The sequence below is a fragment of the Falco peregrinus genome, chromosome 4, assembly GCF_023634155.1.
Source record: "Falco peregrinus isolate bFalPer1 chromosome 4, bFalPer1.pri, whole genome shotgun sequence".
NCBI lineage: Eukaryota > Metazoa > Chordata > Aves > Falconiformes > Falconidae > Falco > Falco peregrinus.
This window is the reverse complement of record NC_073724.1, coordinates 41,533,240-41,552,994: the sequence shown is the minus strand read 5'-3', so window position 1 is coordinate 41,552,994 and position 19,755 is coordinate 41,533,240. Positions and strand designations below refer to the sequence as shown.

General features: G+C 44.7%; 1 protein-coding gene across 2 annotated transcripts; it reads right to left on the bottom strand.

The window, feature by feature from the left end:
• Positions 1–4,799: 4,799 nt before the first annotated feature.
• ICOSLG (inducible T cell costimulator ligand) lies at positions 4,800–19,445 on the bottom strand. 2 transcript variants are annotated; one of them, XM_055802624.1, is made up of 8 exons: positions 19,352–19,383; positions 19,248–19,311; positions 16,077–16,117; positions 13,754–14,116; positions 12,975–13,259; positions 11,258–11,434; positions 10,157–10,192; positions 4,800–7,452 (listed from the first exon to the last, which is right to left on the bottom strand). In XM_055802624.1, exons 2-8 carry the CDS (start codon positions 19,259–19,261, stop codon positions 7,442–7,444), a joined length of 927 nt encoding a protein of 308 aa, XP_055658599.1. In that variant the 5' UTR covers positions 19,262–19,311; positions 19,352–19,383; the 3' UTR covers positions 4,800–7,441. The 2 variants fall into 2 exon arrangements, with proteins under 2 accessions (XP_055658599.1, XP_055658598.1); XM_055802623.1 differs by having other exon boundaries at positions 19,248–19,445.
• Between the last annotated feature and the right edge of the window lie 310 nt (positions 19,446–19,755).

The window sequence follows — 19,755 nt, the reverse complement described above, 5'->3', positions numbered from 1 at the left end:
TGCTCCAGTCCAGGGGGCAAAGGAACTCCCATTTCCAGTCTTGATGAAACTTGAGCTTTGCTGAACATAGTACTGCAGCTCCAGCTGCTCTTGCTGGTTTTTATTGTTTGTTTGGTTTTTTTTTTTTTCAGAGGGCTTTTGGAGGAATGTTATATTCTGTAAATACTAGCAGTAATTAAAATGCCCATTTTGCTGATGCTAATAGTGGTAAAATTTAGTTCAGCAACAGCTGCTATGCTGTGAGTGTCCAAAGGCCCTTATAGCCCAATACCTTCTCCGCGGCTGTGACCCACATAGGGAGCAGGGTAAGCAAAGACCAGGGAAGCATATAGCAGTACCTCCTCAGATCTCTCCCTGGCCTTCACCTTAGAAAGAAAGTATTGACTTTTAGCTAAGTTTCGTGAGGGGAAGCATAATTTTTCCTAGTGTGAAGGTTCAAGCAGCCTCTCATAACTATGTAATGAAGTTGCTGGTGTTCTGCCAATCTGCAGGGAGCACAATCTCAAGAGGGCAAACAAGTATGTGCTGTCTTGGCAGTAAACAACAACACTAGCTTTGACATGCTGGGGTGTGGGGGCGATAGGATACCAATCTTTCCTCCCTGAAAAGTAAATAGTCTGAACAAAAGCAGTGATGTTGGAATTGTGCTTGCATTCAGTCTGTGGCAGTCCTGCCACTTAGACAAGGAGGTCATTGTGGGAGCTACATGCTTTCTCACTCATCTTGCAAAATCTGACTTGCATTTAGCATGCTGCTTTGTGGCACCTTACCTCTGTCCAAATACACTTTGTATACTGCTTTGTTGCACTTACTTCTGTGCAATTACACTGGCTGCTTGCATGGAGTTTCCAGCTGGCAGAGATATGTTATACAATTAATTATTTCCAGGCTGAGTGCTCTATCCCATCCCAGCATCTGGGTGTGCAATGATTAAGATTATAGCATGCTTTAGAGAACATGTAGTGAGCGATGTATAAGAGCACTGGGCTGTAAAGCCCGACCTTCATGGGAGGGGGTTAGAGTCTGTTTCCAGCCACTTAAAGCAGCAAAATTCTTACCTGGCTTCTGCCTAGGTGCAGAAGTTCAGTGGTTTCCTCCCAGCTGTCTGGAGCAATGCTGCCTAGAGACTAGAACAAAACAAAACTCCTTTCCTCCCCTGTCCTCCAACCCCACCTCAAAGGCTTCTGAAAAGTATGCAGGCAGGGGCACACCTCTGTGCCTGGGGTCCCACACTGCTGTGGGGTGCTCAAGCCTGAGCACCTGTGACCTGGGGATGTCGAAACCAGTTTTAATGCAAAAGCTGGTTCTTACTAGTGGAGTTATTTGTGGAATACCTACTACTACTGTTTCCCAAGACTTGAAGGTACACCGATGCGGTAAATGCACCCACAGAAATTGGTGGATTTCTTTTGCGGAATTTTCTGTTTCTTAGGAGCTGTTTGTTTGACTTGGTTTAGAAATAATTTTCTATCCAGATATGTTGTGACGCAATAGGAATTGCTCAGAAGTGAAGCTAAGATGCATTGTGTGAAGCCTGTCAGCAGTCGCTGCATTGCCAGAAACGCTAACAAAAGGCACTGGGTCACTGTGCGCTTGCCTCATGGGTTTTGTGGCTGATAATTCCAGCCAGGCAGAGCAAATGTTTGTTAGTAGGAGCTCTTCTTAAGGAGCTCTTAAAAAAAAGAAGAGAGAAAAAAAAAAAGTTTCCCATGCGGCGCTTCATCTCCAGCGGACTGGCAAATTGTCACTGGGCTGGAGCAGATTAAAAGCTTTTTTTTGTCCTCTTCTTTCTTGTTCCTGCTCTCAGCTGGATCAAATTGTTCCTTGAGAAATACTTTGACAGGCAGCTGCCTGCCTCATGGTAGTAATGAAAAATTCAACTTTAAATATATAAACAAAATAATCTGAAGATAAACAGAACGGATGTGTAGGGTTTGGAGGTTTTGATTTAATTTATTCTTTTGCTTTTTCCTGCTCGAAGGCACTTACTGCTCAAGGCTGAGCTGTGCCCTGGCATGCCAGAACTCCTGGTGGGATGCCTGCCTGCTGAGCAGACACCTGGCACTGTGGCTTGCCCTGGCTGGGGTCCCTGGAGACTCACCTGTCTCCACAGCCACTCCGTCTGCTTCTCCAGTCCTTCAGTTTCTGGGCATGCCCTTCGTGCGCGCTGCTGCCTGGGGTCCGGAGCAGACCTTCCCTGGGGGCTGGCTCCCTGCCTCACCCTGTGTAGGAAGAGTCAATGAATTTCCTCGGTCATTATCTGGCCCAGCCCTCTTGCCTTGTTCAGTAGATCAGGAACCAACACGGGACTGGGTTTTTCTTATGATTCTGATATGAGAATTCAATAATGTGTATCTCAAAGAGGAGAGCAATCCTCTGTGCTGCAGGTAGTGCCAGATAGGCATGGAAATATGAGATACGTATGGAAAACAAAAGAAAGGGCTTTGAAAGGCCAGGTTTATGATAGACTTCTGGTACTTTGCTGACACAGTGTTTAATGTCACTGGCAGTTTATCAAACTGATCTGAGCTGGCTAATAAGATTTCCAATAAGGTGATAAAGATACTTTTTGTTTGCCTTGTATTGTAAAAATAGCTACTGTGCTTTGGCAATAGCTCAGACATTTTATGTCTTTATCCCTTTAGCTACTGTGACTGCTGTAGTGATGTATTTTAGAAGTTAGGTAAAATAGTAATAGTAAGTCTGACGGATAACAGGATGAATTGAGAGGAATACAATTGCCTCTAGTTCAGCATGATGCTGTGGAAAATAAGTTTGTGCAAGCAAACCTGATTTTGTTTTGAAACTACACTCTCAGCCTCATGAAGGATGATGTGACAGCATAGATCTCCTGGCAGAAGAAATTAAGAAGGAAATCACCTTCAGTCCACAATATGGCTGCATTAGTGTTGCTTCTTACTGACACATTCTTAAAAGTTTTCCTGCGTCAACTGAGAGATGTTTTGTCACCTTTTTACTCTTTCCAATTATTTTAAGGGTGGACTTATTTTTGTGTGACAGATATGAAAGTGTAGTCTGGCAGTTTATATGCAATCCTATTCAAAACCAGTAAATGGCTTCTGTTGACTTATGACGTCTACTGGGGTGAATGTGGCAGAGAAGTAGACTTTCCAGTCCAACAAGTGGAAGACGAGAAGAAGGTCTCTGCATGCTGGAGATGTGACTTCAAGCACCAAGTCAGCTACGGCCCTGTGTGACCCTGGGTGTGTGACTTTTGTGTCCAAGTTTTCCAATTATAAAATGGTCCTAAGCAACACTTCCTGAAATCACAGGAAGACAAATCAGTGTTTTATTGCTAAACGGTTGGGACCTCTTTCAGGCAAGTTGGAAGGTCAGCCTGAGACTCTGTTGATATAAGAGCATCTGTCTGTACATAGAAGTTTTCTGTGCCAGACTAAAATGGGAGGCAGGGTCTTTCTTAACAAAGCACTTCAGTTTGTGGTTAATAGTGAGGTCATGAGTAGTTCCCAAGGGCTTGCATTTTGCAGCATGGGGCATTGGCTTGGATACACTACTTATGCTTGTTAGCAGTGCTGGTAACACATGAACGATTTGAAGCGTTTTTTTGTTGTGTTGGTAGGTTATTGTACAGGTTGACATGTTGTCATGTAACTGTGTCTTGAAAGACGAATGAGATGGAGGCTACTGACTGGTCTGTGGCCTGTAATTCCCTGGGCTGCCAGATGCAGGGGCGATCACCTCAAGGAACTTGTGGGTTGCCTTTCCTAATCCTCAGATGGGGACCAGTTTACAGTGATTTCATCCCATGTAATCCAATGAATGTGGTGAAGGTCCTAAAGCTTGCATCACACATAGAAGAAGTCCCAAGAGCCTAACTAACTCCTACAGTGAGTGAGGGGGTCCTCTCCCTGTGGAGTTGGGCTGTACTTAGTTATTCCTTTAGAGGAGTTTCTCTTGCCCTGGAAAAGAGAAAGGTTAGAGAGATTACCCTCATGGGGTAATGTGAACTTTTGTGCATATATGCTATAAATAGGAAAAGGATTCACTTTGCAATTTGGAAAACCAACTAATAACGTTTATTTGATGTAGTGCAAGGGGCTTTAGAGACAATGTTTGGAGTCAGGGTTGTTGAAGTGGAAAAAGGGAGTGCATTTTTGAGCAAAAGAGAGATTTCAGCTCTCACAGGTGAAAAGATTTAAATAATGAATTTGACTACAGGACGGATGGATTCAGACCAGTAAGTAGCAACACATGCTCTCTCTCGGGGCTTTCCATCTGTGGTTTACCAGCCATGCCACAACTAAAGCCTTTCACTTTTCTGTGAAAGTGAGTCCGTTTCTTAGAGTCTTCCCACAACGCTGCATCAAGTGGTGCTTTCCTGTGCATGTGTTTAAGTTGCTTGAAACATAGTTCATCTGACCTTCTATCTTTAATGAAAGGAAAGAGAGGGATGCTGGTGTGCAAGTGCAACACCGACCTGGGACTGTGCAATGAGTCCGTTTCAGTTCTGGAAGTGGGAGGGTGCGCTGTACCTTTGCTGTGCTAGGGGTTGTTATGTTGGGTGAGAAAAGGATGTAGCAGCCCAGCGTAAGTGCTGCCTTCAGGCTTTATTTAAGCCTGTACCATGTAACTTTCATTGAGTTTACTCAAGGTATTTTGTTGTGCAAGCCAAAATCGAGCACAGGTTGTCAAGTCTCTGTGTTGCATTGGTCTCTCCTTGTCTGAGGGCTTTGGAAAGGAGCACTCATGCGCCCTGAGGGATATGGCTGAAACTAAAACTGTCACTTTGGTTGGGGCAACTTGTCTTTACATGCTGCCAGATTTAGTCAAACATCCAGATGGATTTTATTTAAAATATAAACAGGTATATGATGACAAACTCATTACAAAATTTCTAAGTCCTTTTAATGGTAACAACTGCTATCTAGGATTTTCTTGTCTCCAAAAATAGCTGGAAACCTAAACCAACCGAAACTACGGATTCTGAAAGAGCAGGCTGTTGCATTTAGATGTTATTCTCTAGGTACCATGAAGTAGCCCAGAAGTAAGGAAATCCAACCAGTCTAAATTAGCTTAACGACATATTGCAAAGCAACTGCTAGGTTCAGTTCTTGCATCTCTAAACTGTTACAGCTTCTTGCAGTTGCAGAATATAAAGGTGGAAAACTGTTTTTAGGAAAGGCTTCTGTCAGTTACAGCAGCACCAAAGAGGATGCGCAAAACAGCTTCATGTGATAGATAGCAAGGAAACGTCCACAGGATGACTTACTGAACCACTAGGAAATGGTTACCTTCACATCTGCACAGATGTTCACATTTTTAAGGTGTCTGCATGCTTTCTTCAAGCATGTTCCCTTTAGGGTTCACTGAAGACTAGATATGGACTTAGAAAATAATCTAACATCTAGATTAATGGACATGAGAGAAGACAAAGAAAGGCTGACATTTAAAGTAACTGATGGTACCTTAAGTAATCTTATCCAACAAATGCTGTGAGCTGAATACCCTACCTGAGAGGGTATGTTACAGCTGTAGACTGGAAGGCAACAGAGGACAAAAGAGAAATTAATAAATAAAACAGAGTATTTTTCACAGACATTGAAGATTAGCAAATATGCAATATACTTTTTTGACATTAATAGATACAACACCTTTCTAAAAAACCACAGTTGTACACAGTTAAAATCTAAACAGAAGGCAGGAGCTTAATTATTTTGTTGCAGCTTGGCTGTTTGTTTTTGTTTTTAAAACAGCTTCCCTATCCTGTTCAAACTGGCGAGTAAGCCTAGACTGCAACAAGTGAGAGCTAAACTGCCCCGTCTTTTAAATGCCGTGGAGGCTGAGCCTGTGCAGCCCTCCCACAAGATCCTGGTGTAGCGATGGTGCGCAGGTACCCAACTCAGAGCCTCCTTGAGGGCACTGCAACAAACCCCTAACTGTACTATTGCCCAGTGGTTCTGGAGTCCACATAATGGGACAACAGGACAACAACATTTTTTTTTTTCACTTGATGGATATGAATGCTAATCTTGAAATGAAAAATCAATGGCCTGCCTCAGACACTGGAGAGCCTCCCACACACAGAGCTAGGACAAGTAAGGCTGTAACTTATTCACAAAAATGGTAGAATTTTAGTTTAGCAACTGGTGCAGGAACCAAGTGTCTCCAGGGCTCAGTTTAAACATGGTCTCCGTGCCCCATGACAAGATGGGGAAAATGCCCCACCTAGGCAAGACAGCTAGTATAGATTCCTCCTCCTTCAAAACTTCATACCATCAGCAAAGTTTACTATTTTCAACCAGTTTCTCTTGGCTGGCTCGTGGCTGGAACAGCAAGGCACGTGCACTGGCACAAGGAACTGCACTTGGCTTTCCTGGACATTCACAGACAACACGGTGCTATTGTCTGCACTCTTTCCTGTCTGTCTGTCTTTCCTTCTTTTTTTTGGGGGGTGGATGGTGGGATGGGACACAAGGAGGGGTTCAGTTTAAAAATGTCAGTTTAAAATCCTCCCTGGAAGCCACAGGGGAGTGCTTAAATAAAGACCAGCTGAACTGAGCAGAGCTCAACCACAGGTTTTGTTCCATCCTGAAAAGGGTAAGTCCAGGTAACATTAACATAGCAGAGAGCACTATTTTTAATCGGTCAGGTTTCTACAGCCTGCTCTTTCACACAGTACGTACCAGCTTCTGTCAAAAGTGGAAGTCCCCTTTTTGGTGGAATATTTGGTAAAAAACAAAATGCTGATATCAAGTGCATTTAAAGAACACACATTCCCTTACATTAACACATTCAGTGTTTAACCCTGTCAGAGCAACACCCACTTTTGGAGGACTGGGTCAAAACATTCTACCTAATTCTGTACACAGTAACACACAGCTGGTGAAACCAGACAATAAAAGGATGTGCTGTAGAGAGAAAAAGGTGGAAAAGATCACAAATCTCACTTTGTAGAGAGCCCTTCAGTTTTCTTTCTTTTTTTTTGTTTTTTAGCTGCCTTTCTTCATATTCAGTAGTCATTGTCAGTGTAAAGAGACACAGCAAGAACTTTGCACATTCCTGAAATGCAGTTGCTTCTGCTACTAAAAAGGTCCTCAAAGGTGATGAGGAGAGACTGGGCACTCACCACCTGTCAGTGGTCTGGCACAGAGAAGCTAAGTCCCAGGCTTGCTGCCCTCTCCAGTGCAGGAGCTCAGCACACTGACAGAATATCAGAGGACTGTCCAAAGTGGTTAGCTGGTGCGGTGACACAATTGTTGTGTGGACACAGCCAGTGGCTGGAACAGAAATCCAGTGCATTTTGTTTTCTCTTCTGTTGGAGAAGCTTTTTTTGCCATCTCTCTTCGCACGCTCTGCAGAAATATGTCACTTGTATTACAAGCGATGCTGCCACTGAGATAGGGGTTGATGCTTCTCTTGACACATCTCCAGCTGCCCAAATTGTTACCAGACTTCCCATTTAGACAGGTGCTGTAAAAACAAACAAACTTCTTTTTAGAAAAAAATAGAAAAAAATCCCCCAGAAGTAATCATGTCCTAGAGTTGTTTTTACTATGTAACCAGTGGAACAAGCTCCAAGATGTATTAATGCTGCTGAGACAGGATCACCTGGGGTCAAGCCCTGCCTCTGCCTAGATACCTGAGACACTGAGGTCCCTCTGCCCTTGTGCCACAGATCGAAAATGCCTCTCTTTGTGCAAATGCAAAAAAGTGCTCTCCTGCTAACGTCCCCCTCCCTTGTGAAGGGATGTCAATGTCACCTTTGGTTTGTTTTAGACTACTTCAGTGAAGGGATCCCTCCAGAGAGCAATTCAGAATTGCTCCAACTCTGAATTTCTCCTCACTGGAGCATCCTGCCCACTGACTGTAATCTCTGTCTGGAAAGACTAACCCCACCAGGACGAAGTTACTCTTCTTTGCAACTTGCCTTCCTCTCAGTTTCCAGAACTTTTTTCTTTGTAACAGCAAAGCTAGTCTCAGTAGGCTCTTTTTGGTTTGCAGTATTCAGGTTTTCCACCCCCTGTAGAACAATTTGAGAACAATTTGACCTTCCTCGTAAAGTGAAACCACTAGAAGCAGAAATGTATTTACATCATTTTTGAAAAGCAAAATGCTGTGGCTGTGTCCCCATGGGTGCACCTCCAGTGTCTCACTCCCCACCTACCACACACAACTTGCTTGAAAATATCAAACAATGACTGAATTAGGCTAGAATTTCTCCAAAAGCCCATCTTTTGCCCTAAGGTAGTACCAGCTATTTCTAAATAATTTCTGACTGATGCTGGTGTCCTCTTTCATTAAGAAAAAACAGAACAGCAACCATAGAGAGACTGATGGGAGACTTGGCAGCCTGCACAAACCCTCTGTGTCAGCGCTCAACTCCCATTACCCTCAGAAAGGCATTTCTTCCTAACATCTAACTTAAATCTCCTTTGCTTAAGCCTGTTGTGCCTTAAGTGCTGTGTCTGCTGGGTTAGGACAATAACTAATTTGTCCCATCTTCTTTAAGGACTCTTATGAATTCCTTGTCTTCTCCAGCCTAAACAAACAACCAGTTTCATCAGAGATCACATTCCTTAGATCATTCCTATTTCCCTGGTGTTGGTCCAAGTTGCCCTCAAATTGGGACATCCGAAGGCCACTGCCTTCCACAGCTTACATGGCTCTCTTGGCAGAAAACAGCCCTCAGATGTGGGACAGTTTCCAATAGCAGCAAACCACCAAAGCTGCTGTCCCACCTCCTCTTCCACAAACGCTGCGGAGACATGACAAAGCACAGATAGTGTCTGGAAGGCTAGTGTCTTTGTTTTGTTGTTAATGAACAAACCACACTACAGAGTTTTCAACATAAGATAAATATTTACTCATATTTATGTTAAAGAAGTTTTTCTACTTATGAGCTAAGTCCCAGGACCTAATCAAATGGGAGCTGGTATAAGTAAGGCTGAGGAAGAAAAACCTGACCTTAAACGAACGGCTTGTGTTACGTTAATGCAGCTCACAGGAACTGGAAAAGGAAAATGTCCTTTAAGGAGAAATTCCATCCTCCTTTCTACATTATGCTCTACAGGAAACAGTGTAATGTTTGTTGATGTTTAGCAAACACAAATGTTGGGGATCAGGCTGGGGTTACGTGATGGGTCTGGAAAAAAACTGACCATTAACCCAGTTTGCATGACCACCAAAGAAGTTCCAGATATTGTTTTTAAATTTAAGGGCTAATTTGCTTCTGCTTGATTTGCTTGATTATATGAATTGGGTACATGCACAGCATCTGCTATGGCAAACTGCTTTAACTATTACAGTTTTGGTGAAAACACAGTATTTTCTGCCTGTTCTGCAGAGACACCCAGGCAACAGTTATTTGCTTCAGTAGAAACTATCAAGTAAGATATAAAATAGGCAGATATTTCATCCTCTCTGTACTCTTGCAAGTCCCCTGTGCTGAGTTTGTTTTTCCAAATTTGTCTTGGATTTTTTGCCCCATTTTTATTTTTCCCCCACTATAAATGAAAAATGAATTTGTGAACTAGCTGGCCTGCAATACTGCATTCTTGCTTATAAAAAGTATGAACATTTTGAAGGTCTGAACTACATTTTTTTTCCCTAGGAAAGGAGACCACTTAATATATACTTCTTTTTAATTGGGTGTATATAGGCTCAGGTTCATAAATATGAAGCAAATGATGTTCCTGCATTCCAGCTAAAGATCTCCTAGGAAGCAGTGCTTAAAAAGGCAGGAAACAACCACTTGGTGATAGGCACTGATATAATATGAAGTGATAAATGGTCTGTGTTGTTCAGACTTGAAAATCAGCATTTAAAACAGATTTTCCAAGTTTGGCTCTGTCTTGAGGACAACAGGAGCTTCAGTGTAGCTGTACAACAGGAGAGGAGGGTGGCTTCAGCCTGTGTGTGTCCCCTGTTGATTAGTTATGTCCTTTAGCCTGAACTGTGGAAGGAACTTCTGGGAATCAAACCCCTCAGGCTGCCTTTTGCAACACTTGGAGAGCTCAGGGAAAGGGCTGACAGAAGAAAGGCTATGGCTTTACGTGCTTGAGTTTGCAACATGCAGCAAGTATAATCCAAAGGCTTTGTGCTGGACCTGAGTATTGCAGCTATGAAGTTAAGTCACTCTTGAGTCAAATGCAGTAATCCATATTTTAATACTTACAGTTGAGTCCTCCTTTGTCTTCATTTGTTTGGACATCTGTTGAAACAAATGCACTGTTTTAAGCATATAGCATAGGTAACTATAGTCTTTAGCCAGACAGGATTAATAACATTCAGCAGAGTTGAGGGTTCAATGTGTTAAATGCTCTTTGGACAGCAAAATGCAGTACATACTCTATTTGCTTACAACTTAGGTCACCATTCCAGCAAGGATGGATTTTGGGCTTGGATCAACAGCCCTGCTCCATGTTTTTGGACAGAGTCCTGCACCACTCTTGAGTTGTTTCTGAAGGGAGGACACGGCTCCTAGCACAGCTGCTGCACATGCCGGGCAAGATCACTACCCTGCTTTCTCCTGATATGTTCTGATGCACCTGGGCTGGCTAGATATGACGAAGAGGGCATGGATTGAGAGCATGAAAAGTGTGGTTGCCCCCGCTGCCTTTCCGTATATGTTAGCTCTTGTGCACCTGCAAAGTGGCTTACAGTAGGTACTCAGATGTATCACCACATTCAGTCTGGTTCACAGGATGTCTTTTAGAGCCACCTTTTCTACTGTCATGCCAAGCACTGAAGAGTTCTGCACGTGGTCAAATACAGCAATACAAGGATACACATGTATAACATGGAGTGACAGTGAGACATGTTTTATTTCTAACTCATAGAAAGCTGCTTGATGCCAGGGATGTTGATCCCTTAGTTATCTGGCCAGTGACTATAACGTTCTCAGGACTGATTTATTCTCTGATTTCTGCTTTGGATTCTGCTAAGCATAGCAAGGTACTGACTCCAGTCCTGTTCCATGGAAGACCATCGCCTGCATCTGTCCAGAAACTGCCTGCAGGGATCGCAGCTGAGAAACTATGGCCTGAACAGGTACAAAGTCAGAGTTACTCCTGCATCCAGCAGTTAACTTCTGTGAGGCTCAGACACAATAGCAGAAAACCATAAAGAATAACATGTTCTGGGGCACTACATGTCCTCTCCAGGGCACCCCAGGTTTTTGATAACAGCACGATTTCCTGCTGTTTTGTGCAGGCAGCTTACTCGTACCTTCTAGCAACGAACTAGGTTTGGTCATGCAAATGAAAGACCTCATTACCTGTGTAGGACAGTAGCTTAAAGGACCTCCGTCTCCACAGCCAGCAGGTTAAACCAACTAGAAGACCTATTCCAATGACGATGGAAATGATGCAAGCTGCTTGAGCACCTCGTCCATTTTTTTCCAGGGTTTTGTGACTTTCTGTGCTAGAGCCATTGCTTTGCATCTGCTGTGTGTCTAGAATGAAATAGAAAAAGGGCATAGTAAAGTGTAAATTTTCACATTTCATGCCAGGCAAATATTTGACCATATTTTACATGCACAAAGAACATTCTGAAGGACTAAATACTTGCTCTACTCATATCACTGTAACGCTGGTGGTATTTCTTCTGAGTCAGGCACATCTCCAGCTTACACTGTCTAATAATACAATGCCAGCTTACTCCTCCCTGTCATCATACTGCACATATCCCTCTTTCACAGCCTTGCGAGACTCTATGTTTGAGCTTGTATCTAGACTAAGTTGAAAATAAATCTATACAGTATGTATAATGTAAATCTGATAGTATTCAGAAAACTGGGTGAAAACCTGTTTCTCTGGAGTTACTGATGAATTTCCACCAATTGCTGCAAACTGAAGCTTTCAAATCACATCTCTATTTCAAGTGTGGTAGGCTTTTAGAAACCAACAAAAAATAGTAAGATGAAGGTCTTCTTTCCCCCAGAATACAATAAGACAGAAAAGCCATTAGGAAACCAATGACAAAGTTACTTAGTTTTCCTTTAATTTGGGATGGCAGCAAGGGTATGCTATCATATAAACACTTTACTGTGCAACTTTTGATTGTGCACACAATTTTTGTTCCTGGAAGCAGTTTACATCCTTTGGCTATGTTTGTGGGATCACTGCCATTAAGTCCAGAGTGTGAGTCCTTGGCATGTTCAGGTAAACTGTGGCTATCCAGCTAGTTACGCAAACAATCAAACCTCCTTGTACCAGGGTGCAGAAACCTACAAGAGAAAGGTGTGGCAGAAGGCAGGACCAGGAAGAGCAATGAAATGGAACAGTCTCCTCCAGGTAAGCTCTGCCACTCCAGATAGCTTCTCTACACAGCTTTTTTTGAAATAACGAAATCCACTGTTGGTACTATAGGTATAACTTTCTTTATAGATTTTTTTTTTAACATCTCTCTGTTTTTGTGAACAGTTGAGTAGCTAAATACTTGTTTTTACTATTGATCACTCATCAGCAATAAATAACGTATTATACTTCTGCTGTCAGGTGATTTGTTCTATTTGGGCTAATGTTAGCCATTTGCTACAGGTCTACTTTAAATAGCACACTGTATTAAACTCAGTTTGGAGACTGAAAACAGAGCTTTGAAACTAGGCAGAGTAAAAAGCAAACGAGTGCTGTAAAGTAGTTGGCTAGGGATTCAGGAATCACGGATTTGCTGTGCCCTCTGAAAAATAACCTGACTCCCCAAGTCATCACGTTCCTGAGGAACCAAAGGGTAAAGCCCAGTCACTGTCTTGGCTGCAAAAGCTTCTCAGGGCCATTGTCATAACACACTTGATGGGGTGTTCAATGTGGGAGAAGTAAACATAAAGTCCATGGCTAAGCATAACTAGCTTGAAACAAAACCTGAGCCCTTCTCAGTATTTTTTCAAACTAATTTTGAATTAACGAGTACCCCTCGTTAGCGCGTATCTACAGAGACGCACTGCTTGATATTCCTGCTATCTAGAAAACATGAAGTAGCATGAAGGGACTTACAGTTGGCTGACAGATTTTCCCGCAGTATTTTATTTTCTATGGAGCACTCTATTTGCATGTTAGAAGTGGCTTTAACCTTCAGCGTGCTAAAAACACTGTAAGTGCCATCGGCATGGGGTATGATCTTTAGCTCTGATGGAAGCAGGTGGCTGTTATCTGTTTTGTTTATCCAATATACATTGGGCTCTGGGTATCCATTGCCAGACTTGCAGCTGAAAGTCACCTCCTCTCCAGTGCTGTCACTGTTTCTTATCGGTCCGCTGAGTATTGGTTGGCTATAACTAGCTGGACAGCAAGAGAAAAAGTAGTAGTCATTGATATGTTGAAATGTATTGAAAAGACAAAATTTTGGTGTAGGTTCTGAAGCAGAAGTTCTGGGTTTCACATGACCCTTATGACCTGAGAGGGAAACACCTGCAGGTTTGGTATATAAGCCAGAGAACTGAGAAAATTACTGGAAGGGCAGAAAGCTGAAGACAAACCCAAAGGAAGAAAGCAAATTCTTAAGCTGCTGTCACCCAGTCATGTGCAAAAGCCCTTATACTAAGGAAAACCAAGATGAAAAAAACACCCCACGCTGGATAAACAGCTGCTACAGGTATTCTTCCAGTTTTAGATTCCCTGTCTGTAACACTTAAATTAAGCAGACTTCATTTCAGAATAGGGCTGAAATATGTTCTAAAGGTAAGGGTATGCTTATATCTAATATTGAAACGGATGGACTTGGAGAGCTGGAATGAGGATGTGGGCAAATATGTGCAAGTGATACAAGTTCTTACCTGCCAAACTGAGAACCACTTTCGCCTGGTGAATCACTCTGGTATATTCAGTTTTCTGCAGTACTACACATTTGTATGTACGTTCATCACTCTGGCTGACATTTAGTAATAGCAGAGAAAAATCGCCGTTTTCCAATCCATCCCAGAATAACTGAGTCCTGTTTTTAAAGTGAATACACTGTTCACTTTCATTGTCTTGACCAGAGATCAGTGCATGAACAACTGAACACTCTTCTTGATCATCAGCTATTTGCCAATATACCCGTAGATTTTTTAAGTGCAGTTCTCTTCCTCGATAAATGCAACTCAGTGTAGCATTGTCTCCAAGTTTACTGACTATGATCGTCTCCTCCAGTGCAATAACTGCAAGATTAAAATAGAGAAAAAAGGGAGGTTATGTGGGGAAAATGTCATTATTTTCAAGTACATTCTACCTCATGTGGACTCCAGTATTAGTATTCATAAGATGCAGGTAAGCACGCTCACTTCATAGGCATGCCTACCTCCTGACTTGCCAGTGGCTAATTCCCTCCATGTCTGTTGTCTGTTTATTTTCCAAAGGGATCTTTTTCACTATAAAGCCTTCTGATTATTTCTTTTTCCAAGGGCCAACTGGTCAAAGCATTCCCAGACCCAGGGATACCTGCATGTTTGACTTTGCCCACTGACTGGGACTGACTGTAGGCACATATTCAAGTCCTAATGCTTTAATAATCACTTTTATTTTTATTTGGAAAAATGCCAGATAACACCAGGTAAATCACAAGAAGTGGAAACACCGATAAGAAAAAGAGTGCTACCATTATTGTGAGATTCCCCCAAATTTGAAAGGGGAGTAAATAGTGGTTCTCAAAGTGGGCATGTCATAGCAATCACATTTTATTGCCACCATTGGTGTCACCCTCTCAACAAATATACCTAGCTGGCAAACCAGCGTGCCCAGGTACCTCCATTAATTAAACATTTACAACTTCTCACAGCCACTTTAAGTAGGCCAGTACAGTGTCTGGCTTTCAGGGCACTTTTCCTGGTCTCCAGACATGAGAACAGCAGCCTATCCTCCTGGCGAGCAAGATAGAAGGCATGAGCAGGCTGCAAAGGGATGCAGAAAGCGCAGGTCAGCAAGTCTGAAAGGGCCAGGGCAGCTCTGACTGCAGCCTCCCTGCAGATGAGGATGCACCACCTCTCCTCCACCCCAGCAGCTGAAACCTCTCTGGTGCAACTGGTTACTGAGACCAAAGCAGTGTGCACATTGTAAATGTTGGGCTGGGGGGTGAGAGGGCGTCGGGCATGGGGTTGGATGGGATTGATTACAGCTGGGGGAAGGGATTATGTGGGTGGGTGAATTAGGGAAAAAAAGATGACAGGAGTGAGGGTTTGGAAATCTGGCAACAGTGCATGGTGAGGTGGGAGGGAGGCTCCAATGTCCAAGGGGAACATGTCTTTGTGTTGGTGTGCTGGAATGAGAAATAGTTTATCTACATGTCTGAGTTGCGCACCCTGGCTTAAAAACACCACTGAAGCAAATGAAGTACTTGCAAAAAGGAAGGCAATATGCTCTCCAGACCCTTATCCTCTGCTGGGTGAGACAAGAAGTAACGGGCTTGAACCGCAACAAGGGTGATGCAGCCTAGATTTTGGGAAAGCCCTTGTAGCAGCAGGGAAATTGATGCCCTGGGAAGACAGGGGCACCTCCATCACTGGTATTCTTGAGGAACAGGCCAGCCGGCATCTATTAAGGCTTTATCTGTACAGTTTGTCCTGATTTTGGGGCCAGGAAGTTTCCTTGGTGACTTTGTTGAGGTCCTTCTCAGTGATTGAGTAAGAACAAGAGAGAGCTCTGAAAATGCTTAACTATCACCTAGCGATATCATTTACTTTACCTTTGTTTTGAAAGGCATTTTTTGAACTGTAGTAAAAGACTTGCTAATGCTGGGTACTCGATACCGTGATGTATAATTCTAGTTCTAATATGAGTATGGACTTTATCCAGGCATGTTAGATCTGCTTATCAACAGCCCTTATTACCACACTTCTAAGGCCTTTTGTTGGCAGGCATAAATATGCAGGGATGTCTGCGAAGCAAGCAGAGCAATCTGAGCAAGAACATCTGTAAGTTCCCTTGCTATTCTCCGTACGGAAACCGGTAGATACTTCTTTCCTTGATGCATGTCAGAGAAAGATTTCACACTGAGGAATTCTTAAGTGTCTTGCTGAAAACACATAGATGTTTATATGGTATATATCACAACTACTTTGTGTATTTAGTCAAAAATATTGAAAAGAGTGCAGCTCATTTTCAGATGAAGCGTTCTGAACTTACCAGGTCTCAGGATATGGAGGAGCAGTAACAGAAATCCGTAGCTAAAACAAAAAGCAAACAAGAGTGTTACATGTTTGACTTTAGTGTCTCTGTTGTTTAAATAAGCAATAAACCTAATATTGATTGATTTAGTATAGTAGCAGAAGTAGGTAAATTAGGTGCTACTACTATGTAATGTCCTATTCAGTATTTGCATTTTTGACAGCTGCAAAACTTCTGCTCAAATGACATAACTCTGTGGGTGGGTGGCCAAGGCCACGAATAGCAGTGAGATGCACTAATACTGGAATCGGAGCAGAGGGCATGAAGCTGGTGTTGTGCCTGTCTTTCTTGTGAAAAACAAACCGTATAGACTTACTGGATATATAGGCCCTGAGGGCTACTTGGATCACTGGGAAGGGGAGTGGCTGCACAGGTCTAAATCCAGGTCAAAAGCCCTGCATCCCACCGTTTTGCTGAAACTCAGTGGTTACAGTTTTATCTGGTTAGGAGACACCAAGCAGCTGACCACGCTGACCACCAGTTTGTGCACTCGGTAAAAATGCGTAAACAGGAAACGTGCTGATAGCAGGGAGCTGTACAAAGGTTTTGCTGTAAAGAATTCCGCATGTTGGATTACTCCAGAGGGGCATATTTATGCAGGAGTTTCCCAAGGAAGTTACACCTGCTGGATGCTATAGGAAAAGCCAGTTTAACCTATTTATAAAGTCCAGGCAATTTACCTCTCATCTCCTAGCACTTTACAAAAGATAAATGTGCAGCACTTTCCTAAGAGTTACTTTAAAATAGCCTTTCACCACCACGCCTAGCTATACATTGTGCTCTCCTTCCTCCAAGCCGCTGTGGGAAGGGAAAGGAAAGGAAGATGCTGGGAAAGTTTTGGAATGAGAGCTGTGCGGCTGCAGTTGCCCACTTTGATATTGCTGCAGGTGCAATAAGGCTGGACAGAGGGGCACGAGCATCCCCAGTGGCCCCAGCTCACTTTTGCAAGCAAGACTGAGGCCACAGTACTCTGGTGCCCTTCCCCAGTTGTTCTCAACCATCAGCCAGGTCCAACACTGAGCCAAGGGCTGAGACAATGGGGAGACCTGCCCACAGCAGCCCATGTCCACCCAGGAGCAAGCTCCAAGGTCTCCCACCTAGACTGTTTGCTGCCTTCCCTCCAAACCAGCTCTGCCCTGCCTGACCCTCCTCCCTCCAAGCCCCAACCTAAGCTCACTCCCCCAGCAGCCATTTCTCACCTTGCTTTTCCCATCAGCTGTACTTTAAAACATCCCCTCTCTCTTCCAGGCCTCCTGCCCTTTCCCCACAGTTCCCACCCTTTTGTCCAGCTGAGCATCAGGACTCGTCCACCACTTCCCAGGCACAGCATCACTTCTGCCCAGCTTTACTCCCAACAGCTGTCTGGGCAGAACTTGGGTCTCCCACCTGCCCCCAAGAAAATTACGATCTTCCCAAATACATTTGGCTTCCCATAGAGAAAGCAGAGGACATTCTTGACACAAAATCTACCTCCACTTGAAGCCCCGTCTCCAGAGAACAAGACTGAGAAAGTTTAGGGAAGAGTCAGTCTGAACTGTATTACTTTTACATGAAGAAAACACTTTATTTTCCTTTTCTGTGTCCTTTGAAATGGTTTCATAGATGAGGTTTCAAAAGTTTAAGTGGAAGCTCAGAACATTTCTGCTCGAAAACTTACTTCAGGGCTGACTGCAGATTTTCTAAAGTAAGTGTACCCGGACACTCCAGGGAAGTGGCTCGGCTCTGCTCTCTCACTGGCAGTGACTTTTGTTGGCTTTTGCACATTGTCTTGTCTTTCTGTTGGTTTTTTATACTGTGCAGGAGCCATTGCTTTTGTGCCAAGCTTGTAGAGGTCTGTCTTGACAAGCTCACCTTCATGTAGTTCTTAATCTTTCTTAATCCTGTGGCTGTGGGTTTGATTTCTTCCCGCCCAAGTTAGATACTATGGCTATAGCAAGTAATTTGAATTAAATGGAGAACTTCAATCAACTGATCTTTATGGGACGTTTTAGGGAATTTCCCTATGGCAGGCATTCGCTGTTGCCAACAAATATTTAGACAGTCAGCCAGAACTGATTCTCTAAAGTATGTACACAAAGCAGGTCTTGATTTCTTATTTTAATAAATGATGTCACAGTCAAGGTTGGACAGATCTAGAGATAATCATCCTCTTAACTTAGAGGAGGTTGCAGCTGTGGTAATGTGGGGGCACTGCCAATGCACCATGTCCCCCTGGAACAGCTTTAATGCCAAGCTCCTGTTGAAAAAAGGGAGAAACGCTTTTGCCCCAAATCTGCACTCAGCCCCTGTGCCTATCATGCTAGCAGTGAGTGCCACTAAGTGCAGGTGTAGCTGCCTTAGTTTATTAGTTCTCCCTGTGTCCCTTTTATTTTTTAATAAAAAATGATTTTTTTTTCTTTTTCAATTCTTTCCCAACCTTCCCATTCTATACATTTTCTAAAATGCCCTGTGAAACCGGAGAAAGTTGCATTTCTTCTTTCATACATTCTTATTTAGCGAGATTACTGTTTGTACCAGCACCTCAACTTTTTCATGCAGTATTTATTTAGAATCAAGGGATGCTGCTGTTCTGGAGCAAACTAGCCAGAGAAAAGACATCCCGACGCTTGCAGTAACAACTTCGGGGCTTTTTCTCCACTGTTAAGATTTGTTTTATCCCCTGGCCTTGCAGCGATATCGCTCTTCTTACACCTAAACAAGTTATCCGTGAAGCTTTTCTAACGCCTACTGCAAGGCAGCCCTAATCCGGGCAATAAACGGGGTGGGCCTGCTTGCCTTCTCGCATCTTTGGGCAAAAAGGCTCCTGAAAACACCAGCTAATTGCCCGCAGCCTTCGCTGGCGGAGCACGGGCAGGCAGGGCCCCGCCGGCGCTGAGCGGCCGCGCCGGGTCGCTCCCCGGCCGAACCCCCCGCGGTACGGGCGCCCACGGGAGCTGCCGCCGGCCACCTCCACCGCTGTCCCGGGTGCGGGAGGGGACCCCGTGCGGCCCCTCGTCCCCGTCTCCATGTAGGAAGCCCACCCCCGCCAGAACAACTTCTGCCCGCTGCGTTGCAATGACACTCGGGGTTTGCTAAGGGGTGGGGGGCAGTGGCGCGCCACGCAGCCCCGAGCCAGCGGCCCCCACTCACCCTCGCGGCTCCATCGCAGCGGCGGGGGAGGGGGGTGGCTGCCGGGCCGAGCCGAACCGAGCCGAGCCGTGCCGTGCAGTGCCGAGCTGTGCCGAGCCGAGCCGTGCAGTGCCGAGCTGAGCCGATCTGACAGCCGCCCGGTTCAGGCCGTTCCCCTTTTCCCTCCCACGCCGCCCGCCGGGGATTTCCGCCTTCCGTGCGCGGCCAGCCCCGCCACCGGGCACCGTGCAGACGGGGCGCCCCGCCACCCGGCCCCAGCCCCGCTTCGGCCCCGCGCCCCGGCGCTGTGCTCCGAGAGAGCCCTGCCGCGGCCTGCGGGGGGTCCCAGAACCCGCCCATCCCCGCTGACCCTTCCCACAGCCCCGCCGGGGGCAGCCGGCAGCGCTCCCCCCCGCCCCGCCGGGAGGCTGCCGGCGCCGCTCAGGCGGGGCGCCCCTCACCGCAGGCTCTGGGCGCTGCTGGGGGGTACCTGGGGAGTCAGTGCGAGGCACCGGCTTTTGCGGTGGTG